This window comes from Apodemus sylvaticus, chromosome 7, assembly GCF_947179515.1.
Source record: "Apodemus sylvaticus chromosome 7, mApoSyl1.1, whole genome shotgun sequence".
Lineage (NCBI taxonomy): Eukaryota > Metazoa > Chordata > Mammalia > Rodentia > Muridae > Apodemus > Apodemus sylvaticus.
In genome coordinates, this window is record NC_067478.1 from 20,529,177 (window position 1) to 20,547,749 (window position 18,573).

Sequence of the window (18,573 nt, forward strand, 5' to 3'; positions counted from 1 at the left end):
CTTTTTCTTACACCCAGTGGTTCCTTAGTTGGACCTGATGTTTGTGATTTCTTTGCTCTTTGTCAAATTCTGTTCCTTCCTTTCAGGTTCTGTTTTTCTCAGTGTATCTGGTTTTTTTTTTGTTGTTGTTTGTTTGTTTGTTTGTTTGTTTTGGTCCTTGGTTTTAGCTGTGTGTGAGATGTGAGGGCCTGGGTAGCAGCTCTTCCTGATCCCATGGAGACTGCCGACTACACATCTGCTCTCACAGCGTGATGCTGCCAGTGTAACTGTCATTTCCCTATGAGTCATCTGTCTTTGGATTTGTAGTGTTTGGAATTCAAGTGTACCACCCTACACAGAGGGTGTTATCACCTGTTCAGTCAGGGGCTAGCAGGCCCTGGTGGGCAGCTGGACCAACCACCCTGGCGCAAAGCATGCCACTCAAAGGTAGTCTAATAGAGACTGAGCTGGAAAGTAATTGCAAACAGCTGGTCTCCTTGCCACACGGCTGCAGGGCACGAGTGGACACTATAGGCAGAGAGCCCCCCAAGGGAAAGATTAGCATAAGCATCAGGCCGATTCATCAGACTTGAATTGCAAAAAGTGGCACTGCCTGCTGTCTCACTTGTCACAGCATGGGCCCTTCTCTCTCCCCTAGCTCTTCCATAGTTTAACAAATCCTTCTCTCTTGAATGTTGTTAGCCCCTCAGATCCACTGACTAGTTTACTGTGTTCTTTCCAGCTGCATTGCTAATTTTATTTACTGTTTTTATAATGTGTTCTTTTTAAAATACCTTTTAAAACTCCACCTATTTCTTTTTATTTGTTTCTAGTATTATCCTCTAAAATAATTTTAAACACTGTTCGACCAAAAATGAACTTGAGTTTTTGATCTCCTGCCCCTGCCTCCTCAGTGCTAGGATTACAGGCGATCACTTTGGTTTTCCGATGTCTGGGGTGGGGTCTAAGGCTGTGCCTCTGCGAGCACTCTGCTAGGTGAGCTAAACACATGCTTTGTAGATTGCTCTCCACTCCAGTGTTGGGGTGCTGGTTGATCTCTCTTATAATTGCATATCTTCATCTGTTTTGATCCAGAATCCCTCCTTTAAGAGAGTGGGTGTCACTGATGAGGTTGGTGGTCTTTGTTACTGTAGGACATGAAAGGCCAACTCCACACAGATGTTTTCATTTGTTAGCACCATCGGGGTTTGATGAGTATGGTCCAATTTTTATAGAATCTTTTGCTTGGGGCTCTTAGATCCATAAGTGGATAGTGTCCACTTATGCCCCATAGTTGTAGCCATTGAGGGCCAGGTGTTTTAATTTCTTTGAAATTATTTCTAACCACAGCCGCCTTTACACTGCCTTTGAGTTGGAGGCTCAGTGTATGGCGTTCGGTCCAGCTGTCCAGGCCCTGTCAGCCACTGCACATTCTCTCCACCTGGGCTTCCAACCCATGGCCCCTAGGACCTGTTGTCTGAGGTTCCCATACAGTTCCTCTGGTACTTGATGGTGTCATTGCTGCTGTCTGAGGTCAGGTCCCGCATAGTCATAATTCTTGAGTTCCCTCCCACGAGTGTTCTGTCTTCCACTTAGGCACCTTTGGTCTTCACAAGCACGAGCTTCACGGGGCAGTGTGCCCTCACCCCTGTCTCCCTGAGCTGGCTGCCCCCTCACCCCTGCCTGTGTGCTCTTCCCGAGATGTGCTCTGTCTGTACCTCAGGATACTCCCTTTCCCTACAGTCTCTACTGGTTTTTGTTTGTTTTGTCTACACAGCTTCACAGCTTAGTTTCCCTCCCTGGTGTTCACCACGTAGATCTGTCGGATGGTGTCCTGGCCCTGAGTGCGTGCGCTGAGATGGAGGGCTACGTGGAGAAGCCAGGGGTCTGTTTTGTGGCTCCTGCTTGCTGTCATGTGCTCATGTGTCCCTTCCCTTCACCCGTCCCTGCAGGGCAGTGGTGTTCGTGGTGGACAGTGCGACGATTCAGCGGGAGGTGAAAGATGTGGCTGAGTTTCTGTACCAGGTCCTCATCGACAGCATGGCTCTGAAGAATGCACCGTCCTTCTTAATAGCCTGCAATAAGCAAGGTGCTTCCTGGCAGAGGCAGCGGGCCATTCAAGGATTGTTATTGGGAATCAGTTCATTTACCTGCAGTTGTTAGTACTGAGCATGGGGGAGGGGCTGGAGTTAAGCATTAATTAAGGGATTAAATCTGAAAATCTGTTTCTATTACTTTCCTGGTCTTTACCAGGTTGTCCTAAGGACTGGCAGCTGAGGCCTCTCCTCTTTCATGATACAGTGCTTTTTTTTTCTTTTTTTAAGATTTATTATTTTTTGTATGTGAGTACACTGTAGCTGTCTTCAGACACACCAGAAGAGGGCATCAGATCCCATTACAGATGGTTGTGAGCCACCTTGTGGTTGCTGGGAATTGAACTCAGGACTTCTGGAAGAGCAGTCAGTGCTCTGAACAACTGAGCCATCTCCCCAGCCCAATAAAGTGCTTTTTTAAGATCATAAATTATTTTATTTTACCAATTGTTAATTTGTGAGGCCGTGTACTGTTGATTCTGGGGGATTATTGGGTAGACAGGCTGCTCCACTCTTCACCCTTACCCCGGGGCTCACACTCAGGCTGGCTGGGCCTCAGCTCTGCGGCCAGGCCAGGTAACATACAGGAGTCGGTTTTCCAGAACTCTTTCACCGCTACATTTCTTAGGAGCCTGAAGCATTGTGATTTTTTTTTTAATCCTAATACCTGATGAGTGGTGCAGCTCTTTACATCTTTTTTAAAAGTATTTTTATGTCTATGTGTGTGTGTGTGTGTGTTGCAGGGCAGTGGGGGGGGGGGGTGTCGGACCTCGGGCATACTTGGTGCCTGAGAAGATTAGAAGAGGGCTTTGGACCTGGTGGGACATTTGGGAGTTGCCACGTGAGTACTAGGACTTGAACCCTGGTCCTCTGGAAGAGCAGCCAGTGCTGTAACCACTGAGCCATCTGGAGCCCCAGCCAGCATCTTTTATTTTGTATGAGGAGGACAGTCAGTACTGATTTGGCTTGGGCTTTGTGCCCTTCTGGGCTCCCTGCAGTGTGCCAGGTTTCCCTCTAAAGGGTTGATGTGGTGTTGTGTTCTGAGTTCTCATCAGATAGCAGTAATGGTGCGTGTGTGCTTGCTTTCTTTAACTGGTCCAAGCATGTTGAGTATTGAAGGGCTTGTAAGGTGTGGTGAACTTAAGCTTAATTAGTCTTAGGGTCATTAGCACTAAGACAGTATTTTATTGTATTTTATGTTTTAAAGCATTTTTCAAAAACCTGCAAATACAGCATTTGCTTTGACAGAAAGGAATACTGGTAAAAAGTGTCTAGCAGAGGAATGGGGTGAACTTGTTGGTGTAAATAGGAATTTTCTTTCTGTGCTAGAAGTCCAGGGAGAAGACACATCCTGCCTTACACTAGAATAATGGTCTTTTTTCCTTCACAGATATTGCGATGGCAAAATCAGCGAAGTTAATTCAGCAGCTGCTTGAAAAGGAACTGTAAGTGGGAATGCGCGCCTGGTAGAGTGCTGACGTGTCGGAGTTGACGGGTTGAGGCATACACAGCAGAGGGTCTAATGAGGATCAAATTTAGTTGGGGTAGTGTGGAATGTGTGTTGAAGGAATTACTAGAATTATAAAAGACATGGGGTGTTTATAGCTATTTAATGTTTCCACGAATGCTGGAAAGGTGTATGACATTACCCTGCTTGTAGTTTTAGTCAGATGCAGTATTTATAAAACGTAGGCTGTGGTGGGGAGTCGGCCGGCATGCTGCCTGCACTGTGTGGGAAAGTGACTTAGTCTGTGAAGGTTTCCGACCTACAGGTAAACAGGACAGCGGGGACTTTAAAGTGTGGGGGTGAATGAGCTTCACATCCAAGAAGACTCATAATAAAAAGCAATAAGCTCCCTAATCTACCCATTCTGAAGTTTCAGAATGTTGAGTTTTATAACAGCATACATCTAAGACTATTTTCAGTGGGGTCATTCCGGAGATCTTAGAAGTAGGTATAGGCTTCAAAGAGCTGGTGTGACCTGGGTCTCCTAACCCACTGGTGTCTGGCTCATGTGGGCAGGACCTATCTCCCCTGTCTGTCTGAAACGGTGATCCATGGGTATAAAGGACAGGCCAGCAGCGTCAGTACCGACGGGTGTTCATCCCATCAGATTTAGGAACTGATAGGAACTGGTGGCTTTGTTGCTTCTGACTTGTCCCTTTGCCCCCAGCAACACCTTACGAGTCACTCGGTCTGCTGCTCCCAGCACACTGGACAGTTCCAGTACAGCACCTGCTCAGCTGGGAAAGAAAGGCAAAGAATTTGAATTTTCCCAGTTGCCCCTCAAATTGGAGTTCCTGGAGTGCAGTGCCAAGGGCGGACGAGGGGACCCTGGTGCTGCTGACATCCAGGACTTGGAGAAGTGGCTGGCCAAGATCGCCTGAGGAGCACCGCTGGCCACAAACCTTGGCCATGTGAGACTGCCTCACAGTTTGGGAAAGGGCTGTGGTGGTGTGGACTGATAAAGAGGGGGTATGCCATTGTTTGTAGCATTTCTCGAGTTCTTGAAACAGTTATACTAATTAGACAGTTTCTCTCCCTGTCAGCTCCTTTCTCAACTAGTCCTTTTTACTTAATTCCCATATTCTTTCCCTCTTTTTTAGGTGTTAGGTGTAGTATCTTGTTAGTGTGAGACATAACAAGAGAGGGCATCACCACGAGAGTAGGGTCTCATCTGAGAAGTCCTTATCTCCTGCCTCTCTGCGGTTGGTCCCCTTTCCTGGGACTAGATCTGCCTGTTTATGTGATAAGTTAATTTCCAGTTGCCCCTGGTGTTTAGGCTTAATACATTGTCAGTTCTTAGTGAAGTCTGGGATGTGAAGGTAGTTAGAGTGAAGACAGCTTCAAAGTCACAGGGTACAGCTGACAGTGTTCTCCATGGGCTCATGGCCCGTCTCCACAGCACCTTAGGTTCAAAAGCTGGAACCCTGAAGAGTCACCCTCACATGGTGGCTCTAAGAGCCGAATCCCCAGACACGCATGGGCTAGTGTGTTCTAGAGGCTCCCCTGGGGAAAGATGGGAGACAGCACACTGCTGCCTGGGGCGTCCCTTGTGCTACTTGATTAGCTCCTGTTGTGTTAGCCCAGCCGGAGTGCTGTGGAGCAGTACAAACTGAAGATGTCCACTGTGCATTTTAAATACATAATCATTTGTGCTTTTAAAAAACGTTGCCTTTTTAAAGTCATGCTGTCTTCAACATTTGTGTTCTTATTGCTTTTATAAATGATTGGTATCTTGATAAAGAACTGTATTGAAAACATTAAGTCAAATGATGAGTACAAGTGGGAACCTGAGCTAGGATTCAAGCCCAGCTCCAGGTTACTGAGCCTACTGATTGCTGCATATATACAGACTCTGTCTGTCTCACACTTCGAGTCAGGCTTCTCTAAAGCCTCACTAATGAGACACCATCGGAACACTGACTCGGGGTACAGTGCTCTGGGAGCATCTGGGCTGGCTTGACCAGTGAGAGGGGCAGGATAAACACAAGGGTGTTCTCTGGGCAGTCCAACCCAAGCCTCTTCCTGCTGACACGTGTCCTCCCCGTGGGTCACTTGGGCTAACAGTACAGTCCCAGACCACGATTCCCATAAGTACTCAGCTCCCTACCCTAAAGTATCTACCGGCCCTGCTCATGGTATACGAGGCAGGTAGAGCACAGGACAGCTAAGTCATGAGACGACCGTCAGTTCTCACTGGGAAGCAGGATTGCTGCTAGGATTTTTACTGTCCTTTGCACACTGCTATGCATGTTAGTCATGGACAAGTGGGAAGAGCACGATGAAGGACGGTCACATCATAGTAGGTGCTCATGAAAAAAAAAAACCTTTCAGTTAGAAAATGTGTTCACTGACCTTCCTTTTATCTGGATAATGAAGTGATTTTACTTGGTGGGAGAATCAGTACATCAAAAGTGATGAGGATGTAGAGCAAGGATGAATGGTATTATAGCCTGGTGTCCCGAGCAAAAGGTAAGCTGGCCAGGGCTAGAAACTAGGTTGGTAGAGGGCCTGCCTGGACTGTGTGGGTCTGGCTTTGCTATGGGCTGTTGTAAACCCAGCTGTGGTGAGGCAGCTGGATCAGAGAAGGCCTGGAATAAATAAACTTCTGGACTTTTCCACAGAGCCATGGTGGCAGTAGCTTCTCACTGCTAGGTGTCTCATAGTCTCTGGAGAGGCCTCAGCTCTTCACAACAGCTGGGAAACCTCTGCCACTGCTTCCCAAGGCCTTCAGCACCTCTTGACATGAAGTGTTCTGTCAGAGGGGAGGTTTGCCCGTGGCCCAGCCATTGAGCTGTTTAAGGCCCATTAAAATATAAGGCTACTTGTGTGTGTCTTTTATTCGGAAACACAGAACATTGGCATGGGTAGCAAGGAACACTCGAGTAGATTTGAGTAAAATTGACAACTACAACAGATGGCACCCAATGTGGGGCTTACACACACTTTTAAAAGTTAAAGACTACCAAGAAGAATACACATGCCTCCCTTTAAGATTATGAGGCAAGGAGAATGGGTTTCTCAGCAGAGCTGAGCCATGTGGTTCCTCCTCAAGCCTTGCTGGTTCAAAACTAAGGTAAAGATACATGCTAGTTTGGCACACATGGTTCTGTGGTTTGTGACTTAAGGCTAGGATGTACCCAGGCTGACCCAGGGTCATGGGCAGTGGGCTAAAGATCCAGCCAGACACTTGCCTGGCCTGCTCCAAAGAGCTTAAGCCACAGTTACTAAAAGTTCTTGCTGAGATAAGACAGGCTACAGACAGGCCTAAATAAATAAAGATAAAATTGTTTTAAAGATAAGCGTAAAAATAGGCTCATACAAAAATAGAAAATTTAATTTAACTACATAAAGATGTTAATTCAAGTTATATAAAGAGAAAGGTTACATGTACCCACAGAGATGTTAATCTCCACAGAAGGGAGAATGAATAAAAATTGATTTGTTTTTAAGGATAGAAAGGAGAAATGATGGTAATTGCTTTAAAGGAAATTTGGAAAGTCTATGCCATTGCAGGCAGTTGAACATGGGATCCACGGGAATTCTAGGATTACTTAGCCTGGTATGACAAATTGATAGCCTAGAAATAGGCTTATAGGTAAGTAGAAGGTAATTTAATTGACATTAACTAAAAAGTATATTAATTTAACTCTTAGAAAGGTGATGGATAATATATGTCTCCACAGAGATATTAATCTCAGAAGGGAGAATTTAAATATCCATTGAATAATAAATTGAGGCCTTTGATCTCATATAGGTCAGGGCAGGGAGTAGGGAGAAAACCTTATCTCAGACAGATAGTAGACAGTCAGGCTTTGATCTTGGTATGAACAAGACAGGTCCCTGCCCCCAGTTGGTTTTGATTGGTAAGTAAAGTTGCTGGCTGCCAATGTCTCGGCAGGGAGATGGAGGTGGGCCTTTGGGATTTGTGGACAGGGGACCAAGGAGGGAGGAGGAGGAGGATACAGCGGCCATGCTAGGAAAGTAGTAAGGACCAGGCCGGAGCTGCAGAAGAGAGCACGCCAGTCATGAAAGAGCTGGGGAAGAGTGGCCCAGGCCCCCACCCCCTGACTGGGTCTAGGGCAACAAAGATGAAATACAGATTTTAGTAAGCAATAACTCATGAGTATCAGAGGGCTGGTGTTAGCTATGTGGAGGCTTGGGAGTGGCCCAGCCATTGAGCTGTTGAAGGCATTTTAAAATAAAATTAATTTCCTGTATGTGTCTCATCTGGGAACCCAGAACAGTGGTGCAGGTAGCTGGGAGCATGCTGCTGGCGCCACCACCAGGTCGATTTGAGTAAGATTAATTGGCAACTACAACAGTGTTCTGCGGACGTCAGTCATTTCATCCGGAATGTGCTGCTTCCATTTGTTTCTTAAAGAATTGCCAAAGTTCAGCTGGCTCACTGGCTCATTCCATTCTTACCCTGAATTGTCTCTGTGTTGCCCGAGCTCTCCCGTACCCTCTCCCTGTGCTATATGGGGTTCTAATCCTAGGTAGATGGTTTCTCTCCCTGTAGCCTCAATCAACACATGGAGTACCTAGTTCTAATGTGTGTATGTATAGCTATAAAATCTGAGCTTAACAAACAGTGGCCACTCTTGCAGTGATGAGGAGGAAAGTCACCCAGTCACCCCTTGCCTTGCCATACTGCACTTTAAGCAGAGCAATCAGTGTCATCTCCTGTACCCACCTGGAGTACCTCCTCAGTCTCTTTGGGAACTACGGGCAGCCGTGCTAACATCTTACCTGGAGAGCAACCATTCTCTCAGTAGCGTGAAGCCTTGTGGCCCTGAACACTACCGTGCTGGGGAAGAACTGGCTGTTCTCACTGTCTAGACCACGTAGTCGTTTTCTCAGGCTCTTGCTCGGCCTTCTACCCTTCGTCCTCCCCTGCACCCGCTCACCTCACACTCATCTAAGGCAGCGGCAGGGACTTTCATGGCTTCTAATTAGTAGTGACCTTGTGGCAAACTGGAGTATTCCAGAACTTTTAGAATCATTCAACAGGAAAGGTCACGGATGGACTCAAGACTCAAAGAGTGGCATTTCCAGCACCTCAGGAATTGTTCCGGGAGCCAGCTTGGCTCTGAGGTCACTGTCTAGGTTGGAGGTTGTCAAGATCTGAGGAACCTCTCAGAGACGGTTCCCTAACTGTTGTGGGAGAAGCTGCTGGCAGTCACGGTTGTTGTCATTTTAAAGGTAATCACAGTCACCCTTAAGTTCTTTCCTTTACATGATCGTCTGGAAATCAAGAGGATAAGAAACCTGGTCCCTCCCTGCATTTGCCTTCCTAACTCCTAGCAATGTCAGGTACAGCATGGGGGTGATGGTAAATATACTCCCAAGTCCTGGACCTTTCCGGACAGATGAGACATGGAAAGGCTTGTGGACACAATCTCATAGTCCACAGTTTTCTTTTAGAACTGTGGTGAGCCCAGGTGACCAGGACAAAAGGAAAGGGCTCTGAGGAGGGATACACCACCCAGACAGGAGAGAGTGGGCCTTTGAGAAAACCCACTTTTAAGGCCCGATATGTAACTACGCCACTTAGAAACAGTCGACAAGAAGCTCTGTGTCGAGAATTAGGACAGTTTATTGTTTGACCAACATGCTGAGTCTTTTCCACATATTACACAGTTGAATGTAAAGTCAATATGGCCACTGTGCCTTCTGAGCCCAGTACAGATGGGAATGCCGCCCTCTGCTCCCCACTTTAAAAGGACAGGTGAGGTGAGAAGTCAACACATCACAACAGGCAGGCTGGCCTTCGTTGCTTTGGAGCCTTCCTGCCTCCTGAAGGGCCCATCTGAACTCCAGCTGCAAGGATTTCCTGATAATCATACCCTGCTGAGAGTGTCAAATCAGACAGGGTCCGGAGTCCGAGGAGTGTGTGCGCATTGAAACTGCAAGATTTCAAAACAGCGAAGTTGATTTCAAACAAAATTTAAAAGGGTACCCTGACTACTGTTCTGTGTGTGTGTGTGTGTGTGTGTGTGTGTGTGTGTACACAAGACAATGCAAGTAGATTTGGGGACTACTCTTTCTTTACAGTGAGAGCCCAAAATGCACCTATCTTCTCTCTAGCTAGTCAAACTGGGAATACCCTTATGTACTAGCCACAGAGTTGAGACGGCTTAAGGGACATGGGCACAGCAGGCCTGTCTCCACCGCAGGTCAGCAATGGATCAAGAATGCCAGCACTAGTTCTGATCATCCCTGGCTTGTAGGTGACCTTGTCTGTTCTGGTTCTCCCACCTGTGAACCAGGAAGGGTTTGGTTCCCAGTGCTGTGGCAAGGTGACGGCGCCTCCCATTCTTGGGGGAGAGGTAGTTTGGAAACTAGTGAGCATCGGGCCCTGAGCATATGACACATGCACACGCAGACAGACTCCTGTTAACTGGCTCTTGTGTAGCTCTAACTTACCATCTTCAGCTACTTTGCTGACAGCCTCTCCCCCGTCCATATGGAGAAGGGATAAACTGCTCTGCCTGCAGGATGCTGAAGCCAGCAGCGCTTAGATCTCTGACGTTGGTTAGCCACTGGGTTAGAGACTTGGCCCAGGTGTCTATACTCCTAGCTACCCCCTTGCAATCCTCGTCTTTGTTGCCTGAGACACTGAACTGATGTGGCCATGGCTTCCTGGATCTTGAGATACTACCAAATGTTTAAAGATGGTGACGAGAAGCAGTGACTGATGGCAGCAAGGCTCTAACCATCCAACATTCTAATCTCTGACTCCACAACTGTACTAGCTAGCACTCAGGACACCGATGTCACACCTTCGTTTTGGTCTGCAGATGTGTATACAGCTACATTACCTGCCTTTTCAATGTCTACACAGCTCACAGCTTTACTGACAACTCTCCTTCAAGGCTCCTAAAGGAAGAGGGCCACGCCCATCTGCCAGGCCAGGCACAGTGTCCAGAGAGAGAATTACTACGTTGAGATCATGCTCTAAGAGGAATCCTCCATTTTGTCCTCTGATCTGAATTTAGCAAAGATGGGGACACAGGTAATTTCAGGGCATCTTTAAGAGAAGCTGACCAGATCCTACCTACAAGTAGGATGGTGGTGGTGGTCAAAAGGAAAGCCCAGGTCCAATACAGTTCTGTTGGGGCCTGGCTGCCTTGATTGCCTATGGGAAGGAGATGGAGAGCTTGGCTGAGGAAAAGAAGGCCAGGGCTCCTCTGGGGTGGGAGAGCGATGAGACAGAACCTTCATTCTCAGGGGCCACAGGGCTGCGAGAGCCTAAACTCAAGAAGGGACTTTGTGTGCAAGCTAGAAAGGCGGGGCTCCTTAGGCCAGATCAACCAGAAATGGCATCTGCCATGATGCCTTAGATTGTGTGCACAAGAGAAGAGAAACAGAGTTTGTAATTCGAGTTACAGGAATACAAGAACGGTTATTCAGTGTCAAGAAGGTTAAAATCCACCCTACATTCATTCAGTGAGAGCCAGTAGAGTGCTGTCAGTGGGGCTCTGCCAGAGGCCACCAGCAAAGTCCCTCACTGCCAACCAGGCTGCTGTCACCACAGAGTAAGTACGCTTTCTTCCAACAAGTACCACGTAGGTGGGGTGTCCACGCTGGGGGACACTGGTCCACGACGGCATGCACACCTGGGCACACAGGTACATACAGCAGTGATAAAGGTAGTTCCGTGGACTATTTTTGCTTGTAGTTTAACACATCTATGCACTATTTTATTGAAGGCAAGACAACCACAAGTTATTTGACAATATTGAATTATTTCTTATTTCAATACACTGCATACTTCTGAACTTCCAAAAACCGGAATCACAATGCAAGTTCCAAGTTGTGAGCGGGAGAGACGATATACATTGAGCACATGTATGTGTGAGGATGTGTGTGTGTGTGGTGTATACACAAGTCTATCTATGTATAATTATGTACACACATATAAAAACTAAACACGTGACATTTCAATTATGCTCGTATGTTGGTCCTTGCCTTCTGGAAGAGGTACCCAGGGGAGGGCCTGCTTCCTCTCTTCTGCATCAGAACTGGCTCTGACACTGTCTCCCAGGATGGAGGAACATAACAGGCCCACTCAGAATCGCCCCTGCCACGCAGGCTGCCATTTTGAACTCATTTTTGAGAGATTCCATAATTCATCCCAACTTCCTTGTTGGAGTTCTGCCCTGTGGAGGCAATTCGCTCTGCCCATCAGCAGTCCGGAAGAAAGGGCAACGCTATGGGGCTGGGGTGTTCTGATTAGAGTCACTGCCCCAGGCCTGCCCAAAGGTAGACAGGGGCAGCGAGTCTGGGACCGTCTAGAATGTGAGAGCTAATTTGCTTTGAGAAGAGCACTCTGATAGAGACTCTGAAGGTCTTCAAGACAGAAACAGTGTGGGGAATAAGTGGCTATAGGAAGGATAGGCTGCGGGGAGGCAGGATGCAGTGCCCTGGGCAGCCTTCCGGAAACCCCACAGCGACTCCAAGCTGCTCGTGCAGCCACAACACTCCCAAAGGGATTCATTCAAAGATTTCAAATGTACTGTGCCAGGGGTGAGAACACGTCAAGGAACCAGCTTTTCCAGAACAACATTCGGCAAGATTAGTAACCAAGGGTCTGAAAACATGGAGTGTTCGGAGTCATGGCCGACTCCTCTCACGTCCTCAAGGTAGCTGCCGTGATGACGACAGGTGCCCTAAGCTTCGGCGTCCCTGAGCCACCCAGCATCACACATTGAGTTGGCCGGAGTCAGCCTCACCACGTGTGCCAACGGTTGGGCCAGTAGATGGCACACTGCCCCAGCCCTCAGCTGCCAAGAGCACCCCATCCTTGCAGTCACTTCCTGCTCTGCTCCTCACTGGGTCAGCCCAGAGAACACACGTGTCGCCTGTGTTTTCTGGCTCTATGGTTTTTTTTTCAGGGAAGGAGAAGAGGCAGAAGCAGCCAAGGGGCCTGCTGCTAAAGCTACAGTCCACGGGCCTTCGTTTCCTCTCAGGGGCCTGCTAATGTGTCCCACTCTGCCTCGAGGACGGACTCGATAATACCCCCTCAGAGGCTGTTTTGTCAGATTAAAGTCTGATTTGACTGTGTGGAGTGCCGGGCTCAGTTGGTTTGGGCCATGAGACCCAGAACTGGAATTAGAGAATTAATTACTACTGTTCAGTTAATTGCTTTAATTTTCTGGGCTGGGGGTAGGAGGAGAATAGAGGTGGCACATGACTCCAAGAGAACAAGAAGGAAGGGGTGCATGGAGGGGTTCTCTGTAAGTTTACAAATATACAAAAACAAACAAACAAACAAAAAAAGCACTTCTTTCAAATAAAAATGACTACTTTTCTTATCTGGCAAAAAGTTGTATACACATGATTTAAATTTTTTTTTTAAATTTTAACAGTTTTTGGCAATCTTAATAAAGTACAATATATTACAACCAAACCAAAAAATAGTTGTTTAGGTAACAGCTGTTAAGAGTGACGTGGTCCCTGATGCCCAGCCTCCCTCCCCGTGTCCCACCCTACTCCTAGAGAGAGAGAAAAGAAAGATCCTCCCGTCTTGATAAACTCAGTTCCCACCCCGTTAGGAAGCTAACCGATAGGAGGCAAAAAAACGAGTGGCCTTGAGGAAGCCGAGTGGGCTGTGCATTAGCAGGAGCAGCCGCCCTCGCTGGCCGGGGGCTCCTGTGGCTTGTCCAGCTTGATGTCAATCACTGTAGGAGGCGGGCTAAGGAAGAAGTGTCGGTCACCGAGATGCCACGCTGTCCCTCCGCAAACCCACAGCCTCAGCTCAGCTGGTCTAGGAAGGAACTGCTTCTCACCCTTTTCCCTCCTATTTCTACCTGCCTACACCCCCGTGTCCCCCAAACTGTCGACCCAGAGTGAACGGGGTGGGGGTGGGGGCTGTGATCTCACCATCAACACCACACAGAGGCCAGGGAGAGTCTGGCTTCTTAGAAGCCTTCCCCAGTGCTGGATGAACTGTGCTCCAATTCCAGCATCTAGCCAAGTCTCAGCCTGGTTAACCCTAGGAGGGAAGAGTCCCCCAGACCAGGGTCAGAATTGAGCGTCCATATCAGAAAGTACAGGAGGATGTGAGGTTGTGGTCCTTACCAACCATTTCTACCTGCATTCTGGGGCGGGGGGGGGGGGAGGGGGGGGAGGAGGAGCGGGGGCGGGGGGAGGAGGAGCGGGGGGGGGGGCGGAGGAGCGGGGGAGGGGGAGGGGGGGGAGGGCGGTGAATTGCACTTGCCAGGATCACCAGAGTTGTGGATTCAACGTGCAGGATAGCCTTTATTCTCGCATCATCTCTGGCTACTAACCCAGACTAACTAATTTCACGAGACTTTAGCTTTGCTCAGCCAGATCACCTCTTCACTGCTGAGCACTGGATGCTCTACCGCCTCACCCAGATTCCTGTGTGGGCTCTGGTGGGGCTGCATTGTTGCACAACACGGAGTGAGTGGGGTGGGGCAACGGAGCTTGTTGTGAGCATTCTCAGGGTGCCTTAGTGTCCCCTATTTGGGGTAACCTGTGAGGTTCTTTTGTTATAACATACCCTGAATTTCCCATTGTCTCTGCCTTGCCTGCTATGATGAAGCTCTCACTCGGCACGTTGTTTTCAGTTAAGATTTTCTCCCTGCCTTTATTTTCTCTATCTTGTATGTGTGCTCATAGAAAAACACACAGCTTTGCCTTGCTGGTATGTGTGCATGTATGTACGCCCACTCGTCCGATGCCACTGCAGAGCATACAGAGTAAACTTGCTTTCCTCCCCTCCTCCACCCCATGGTCCTTTTTCCTCTGCTCACTACATCTCTACAAACGCTTCCCAGGCCATGGTTCTGTGGTGGTCCCCACTAATCCCAGGACACTCCAGATCTGGCCCTGAGCACAGGCCTCATTGGGTCTTCTCATCTTTCCTAGGTGCCTCCCCACCCCCCAACCCCCCCTCCAGCCACCTCACCCCTTGCTCAGCAGAGTGGCATCCCTAAGCCAACTCAGTGACACCCATGCCATCACCTGGAGCAGAGACACAGCACCCACCATCTCTCATACTAGCACCCAGACTTTCCCACGAATCAGCCCTGGGTTGACCCTTGCCCTCCACCATACATGGAGGTTCCAGCAGTCATGACTGTCCCCTTCTTCAACAGATCCCATGCTTTCCTTCCTTCTAGAAGCACTGCACACAACCCTGCCCCATCCAGGTCCCCTCCCTTTCTCTGCCTGTAAGTGGCCTCATTCTAAGTCAGCTTCCTCTGTGGAGCCTCTGCAGGTGGCAGTGAACTCTGTCCCTGGCACCGCATGAGGCCCAGTGGATGTGCTAGCTGACTTCAGCATCAGACTTCACCCGTCATCCAGACTGGAGGCTGAGGGGCCTGGGTGAACCCCAAGGCTACATGACCTTCCCACCTGGAGTTGGTTTATTTACTTATTCAGACTGAGGCTGGAACCCAGGGCCTCAGACACATCAAGCGTGTACGCAAACGCGAGCTATGCCTCCTGTCCACTGGCAGGGTCCCTGGCAGAGTCCCTGGCAGAGGTACCCAATTCTGACCATTCCCATTGGGTGACACTTCATTTTTGAGCATGGTTTTCATCTTCTGGCTTCATTAGCGAGCTGGTACCAGGCATCCCGTGCCTCCGTGGGCTTTCAAACCTGGTCCTTGAACTGTGTGAGGTGACCCACTATTCACCACCCACACATTTCTACTGTCATTCTGAGTTCTGTATTTTCCCTATGTGGCATGTATGCTACTTAAAAGGTCCTGGCCACCCCAGATCTCTCTCTCTCTGTCCCCCAGACTGTCTACTTCTGTCTCCGTCTCATGTCCCCACTCTGATATGGCCTTTCACCCCACCCCTCAAACCTCTTGTGTGAGATCTGTCGCTTGGTGTGAGCTCTTAGCAGTACACCACGGCTCCAGCCTGCCAAGGTACTGCCACTGAATCCTAACATTGTTAGAGACTTGTTAGGCTCTCCTGGTGCTTATGATTCTACCCTTGGGGGTCTGAGCCACACTAGGACCCCCCCATCCACGTATCTACAGGCCTCCTGCAACTGCCATTCCTTCTACTGATCGCTGGCAACCACATCCATCACCAGCAACTGGTGAGCGATCCCTCTCAGTTGTAAATGCTTCTCTGAGTGTCTGTCAGAGGTAGCCACCTCTGACCTTTCCCACTGGGTGATGCTTCATTTTTGAGCATGGTTTTCATCTTCAGGCTTCATTAGAGAGCTGGTACCAGGCATCCCGTGCCTTCTTGGACTTTTTGCCCTGGTCCTTGAACTGTGTGAGATGACCCACTGTTCAACTTGTGCCTAAGTCCCTGGGACACCCCCATCTATGTCACCCATGGGAACTGTGTCACCTACCTCCTTGCTCCCCTTTGGGATGGCCCTCGGAGAACCTTTGACCACTAAGCCATGTACCTAATGGATGGTCCTCAATTGCAGAATATGGCATTTAAAATTTAAAAAAAAAAAAAGCTTCTCGTGACAGACAAGGTAAGGCAGCTCCTGGCAGCAGCCCTAATCTCCTTCAAAGAAGATGATGGCCACAGGAGAACCTTCGCTTGGAGCTTGCTTTAAATGTGGCAAGGCTGGGCACTGGGCCAAAAACTGCCCCTCACCTCCACTGCTGCCAGGACGCCGTCCAACCTGTGGCAGGTGAAGTCTGACATGGCCCTGGGACCTCCAAGGCCCACACATTAAAAATGACAGAGGCCGGGCAGTGGTGGTGCACACCTGTAATCCCAGCACTTGGGAGGCTGAGGCAGGCAGATTCAAGGACCACAGAGGCACCCTAGGGTGACTGTCCACTGTCCAGGTAACTGGTAAGTCTCTCTCTCTCTCTCTCTCTCTCTCTCTCTCTCTCTCTCTCTCTCTCTCTCTCTCTCTCTCTCTCTCTCTCTCTCTCTCTTCTTTTTCCTTTGGTATTTTTAAGACAGAGTTTCTCTGTGTAGTCCTGGCTGTCCTGGAACTCACTCTGTAGATCAGGTTGGCCTCAAACTCAGAAATCTGCCTGCCTCAGCCTCCCAAGTGCTGGGATTACAGGCGTGCGCCACCACTGCCCGGCCTCTGTCATTTTTAATAGATTCGGAAGCTACTTGGTATTACTTCCTATTTAACTCAGATGAAATGTGTCCCTTTCAGGTCACTGGCCTTGAGGACTAGGCTAGCGACAGCTCTGTAAGCCTAACAGCAGCAGCCAAGGCTTCAGCTGCTTCTCGTTGTCTTCAGGTGTAAAAATCAGGCCCAGGCTTCACCTTCCCAGAGCTACTACTTGGCTGAGACACAGTGCGCCGCATTACCAGACTCAGAAAAGAGACGAACTCACAAAACAGACTTCGGTGTGACTTTTCACCATTTCTGCTTTACTACGACTGCTCTCAGTCAATGATTGGGTAGGGGAAAAAAAGTGTGAAGTTTAAAGCCTGAGTTGTGAGGATCTAAGAAAATGTTTGAGGGTCTAAGAAGGTATTTTTAAGGTGCGTAAATTCAATTAGTAAAGGCATAAGAAAGTAACTTAGGGTATTAAAAAAATAAACAATTCAGATTTCTTTCCTTTGCTATGGTTGTATTCAGACTTCAAAAGCCCAGAGTTGCTGGGCGGTGGTGGTGCACGCCTCTAATCCCAGCACTTGGGAAGCAGAGGCAGGAGGATTTCTGAGTTTGAGGCCAGCCTGGTTTACAGAGTGGGTTCCAGGATAGCCACGGCTACCCAGAGAAACCCTGTCTCAAAAAAACCAAAAAAAAAAAAAAAAGCCCAGAGTTTTAACATGAGTCAATGTAGTTCTAATAAACTATTAATCTAGCTCTAGCTCTGGTTAAGTACTACTGCTTTTATAATAAGTCACAAGCTCAAAATTTTAAATTTCCAGGCTGGAGAGATGGCTCAGCGGTTAAGAGTGCTGACTGCTCTTCCAGAGGTCCTGAGTTCAATTTCCAGCAACCATATATGGTGGCTCACAACCATCTATAATGGATCGGATACCCTCTTCGGGGTGTGTCTAAAAACAGGGACAGTGTACTCATGTACATGAAATAAATAAATCTTAAAAAGAACGATTTTTAAATTTCCTTTGGTCGTCTTCCAAGTATAGACTTCTAGGTACTTCTCATCGTGCTGATAAAACTGTCTGACTGATACACCCAGTCTTCTGGATAGAGGGAGAAGCCCTTCTTTCATAGTCTGCATTTGTACTGAACATCAAGATCAAGTGCGTGTTTGCCCTTCTGCTCCACAGGAGGTCTCTGGTCTCCCTGAGCTTGCCTTAAAGGGTGCTCATGCTTTTAACCCAAAATCATATCCTGAGCTTCTACTAGGAGAGAAAGGTGTGATTCTATTCTCTACAACATGGATTTCAGTATAGATTGCAAACAGCGGCCATGGGAACATGTCTAAAACTTCTTTCTTATTGTAAACTTAAATTCTTGTAAGCTTCAGGAAAGAGTCTGGATCCGCCTCTCATGGTGAATAGACTCCAGATCAGAACTATCAATCAACATCCCATTTCCCTACCTGCTTATCCCACTCATTCCCGAGGGTGGGATCCCCTTTCCCTGGTTTTGGGGACTCCCCTCTCCCAACTATCAGGACCAAGGGCCCAAAAGTTTCAAATCCTTAAATTCCTTAACTTTATCTCCTGCATATATCCGTCCCAGCATCCTGCCAGGTCCAGTTGAACTAGAAAGCGGCATCCAGGACAGCTAGAAAGTGGCTGGCCCCAAGTGGTCCAGCCTTGCAGACTGTTTCAGCTAGGCCTGCACTTTCCCAGCCCCAGATGCTCCCACGGAGCCTATACACCCAGTGAAATGGTCATCTTTCCCAGGACTTGGCCAGCACCCCAGCCTTCTTGGGTCTCCAAAGATGTCGATGTTCCCAGATAGCAGGGAGCAGTCTTAAAAGCATGGGCACCCTCATTCCCACCTTACCATGACCCTTTCTTCTTTCCTCGCCTTTTATATTAAACAAAAAGGAGGAATCTCATAAATCAGGCGCTCCACCAGCCCTTCAG

General features: G+C 48.3%; 2 protein-coding genes across 2 annotated transcripts in view; one reads left to right on the top strand and one right to left on the bottom strand.

Moving 5' to 3' along the window:
• Nucleotides 1-5,261, top strand: part of LOC127688644 (serotransferrin) — a 48,028-nt gene extending 42,767 nt beyond the window's left edge. The window contains exons 21-23 of the mRNA XM_052187500.1: nt 1,932-2,068; nt 3,463-3,517; nt 4,247-5,261. Of these exons, the coding sequence (XP_052043460.1) occupies nt 1,932-2,068; nt 3,463-3,517; nt 4,247-4,460 (406 nt within the window). The 3' untranslated portion in view covers nt 4,461-5,261. The remainder of the gene's footprint in view (nt 1-1,931; nt 2,069-3,462; nt 3,518-4,246) is intronic.
• A 3,896-nt stretch (nt 5,262-9,157) lies between these two features.
• Nucleotides 9,158-18,573, bottom strand: part of Rab6b (RAB6B, member RAS oncogene family) — a 74,691-nt gene continuing 65,275 nt past the window's right edge. The window contains exon 8 of the mRNA XM_052187501.1: nt 9,158-13,262. Coding sequence (XP_052043461.1) covers nt 13,198-13,262 — 65 coding nt within the window. The 3' untranslated portion in view covers nt 9,158-13,197. The remainder of the gene's footprint in view (nt 13,263-18,573) is intronic.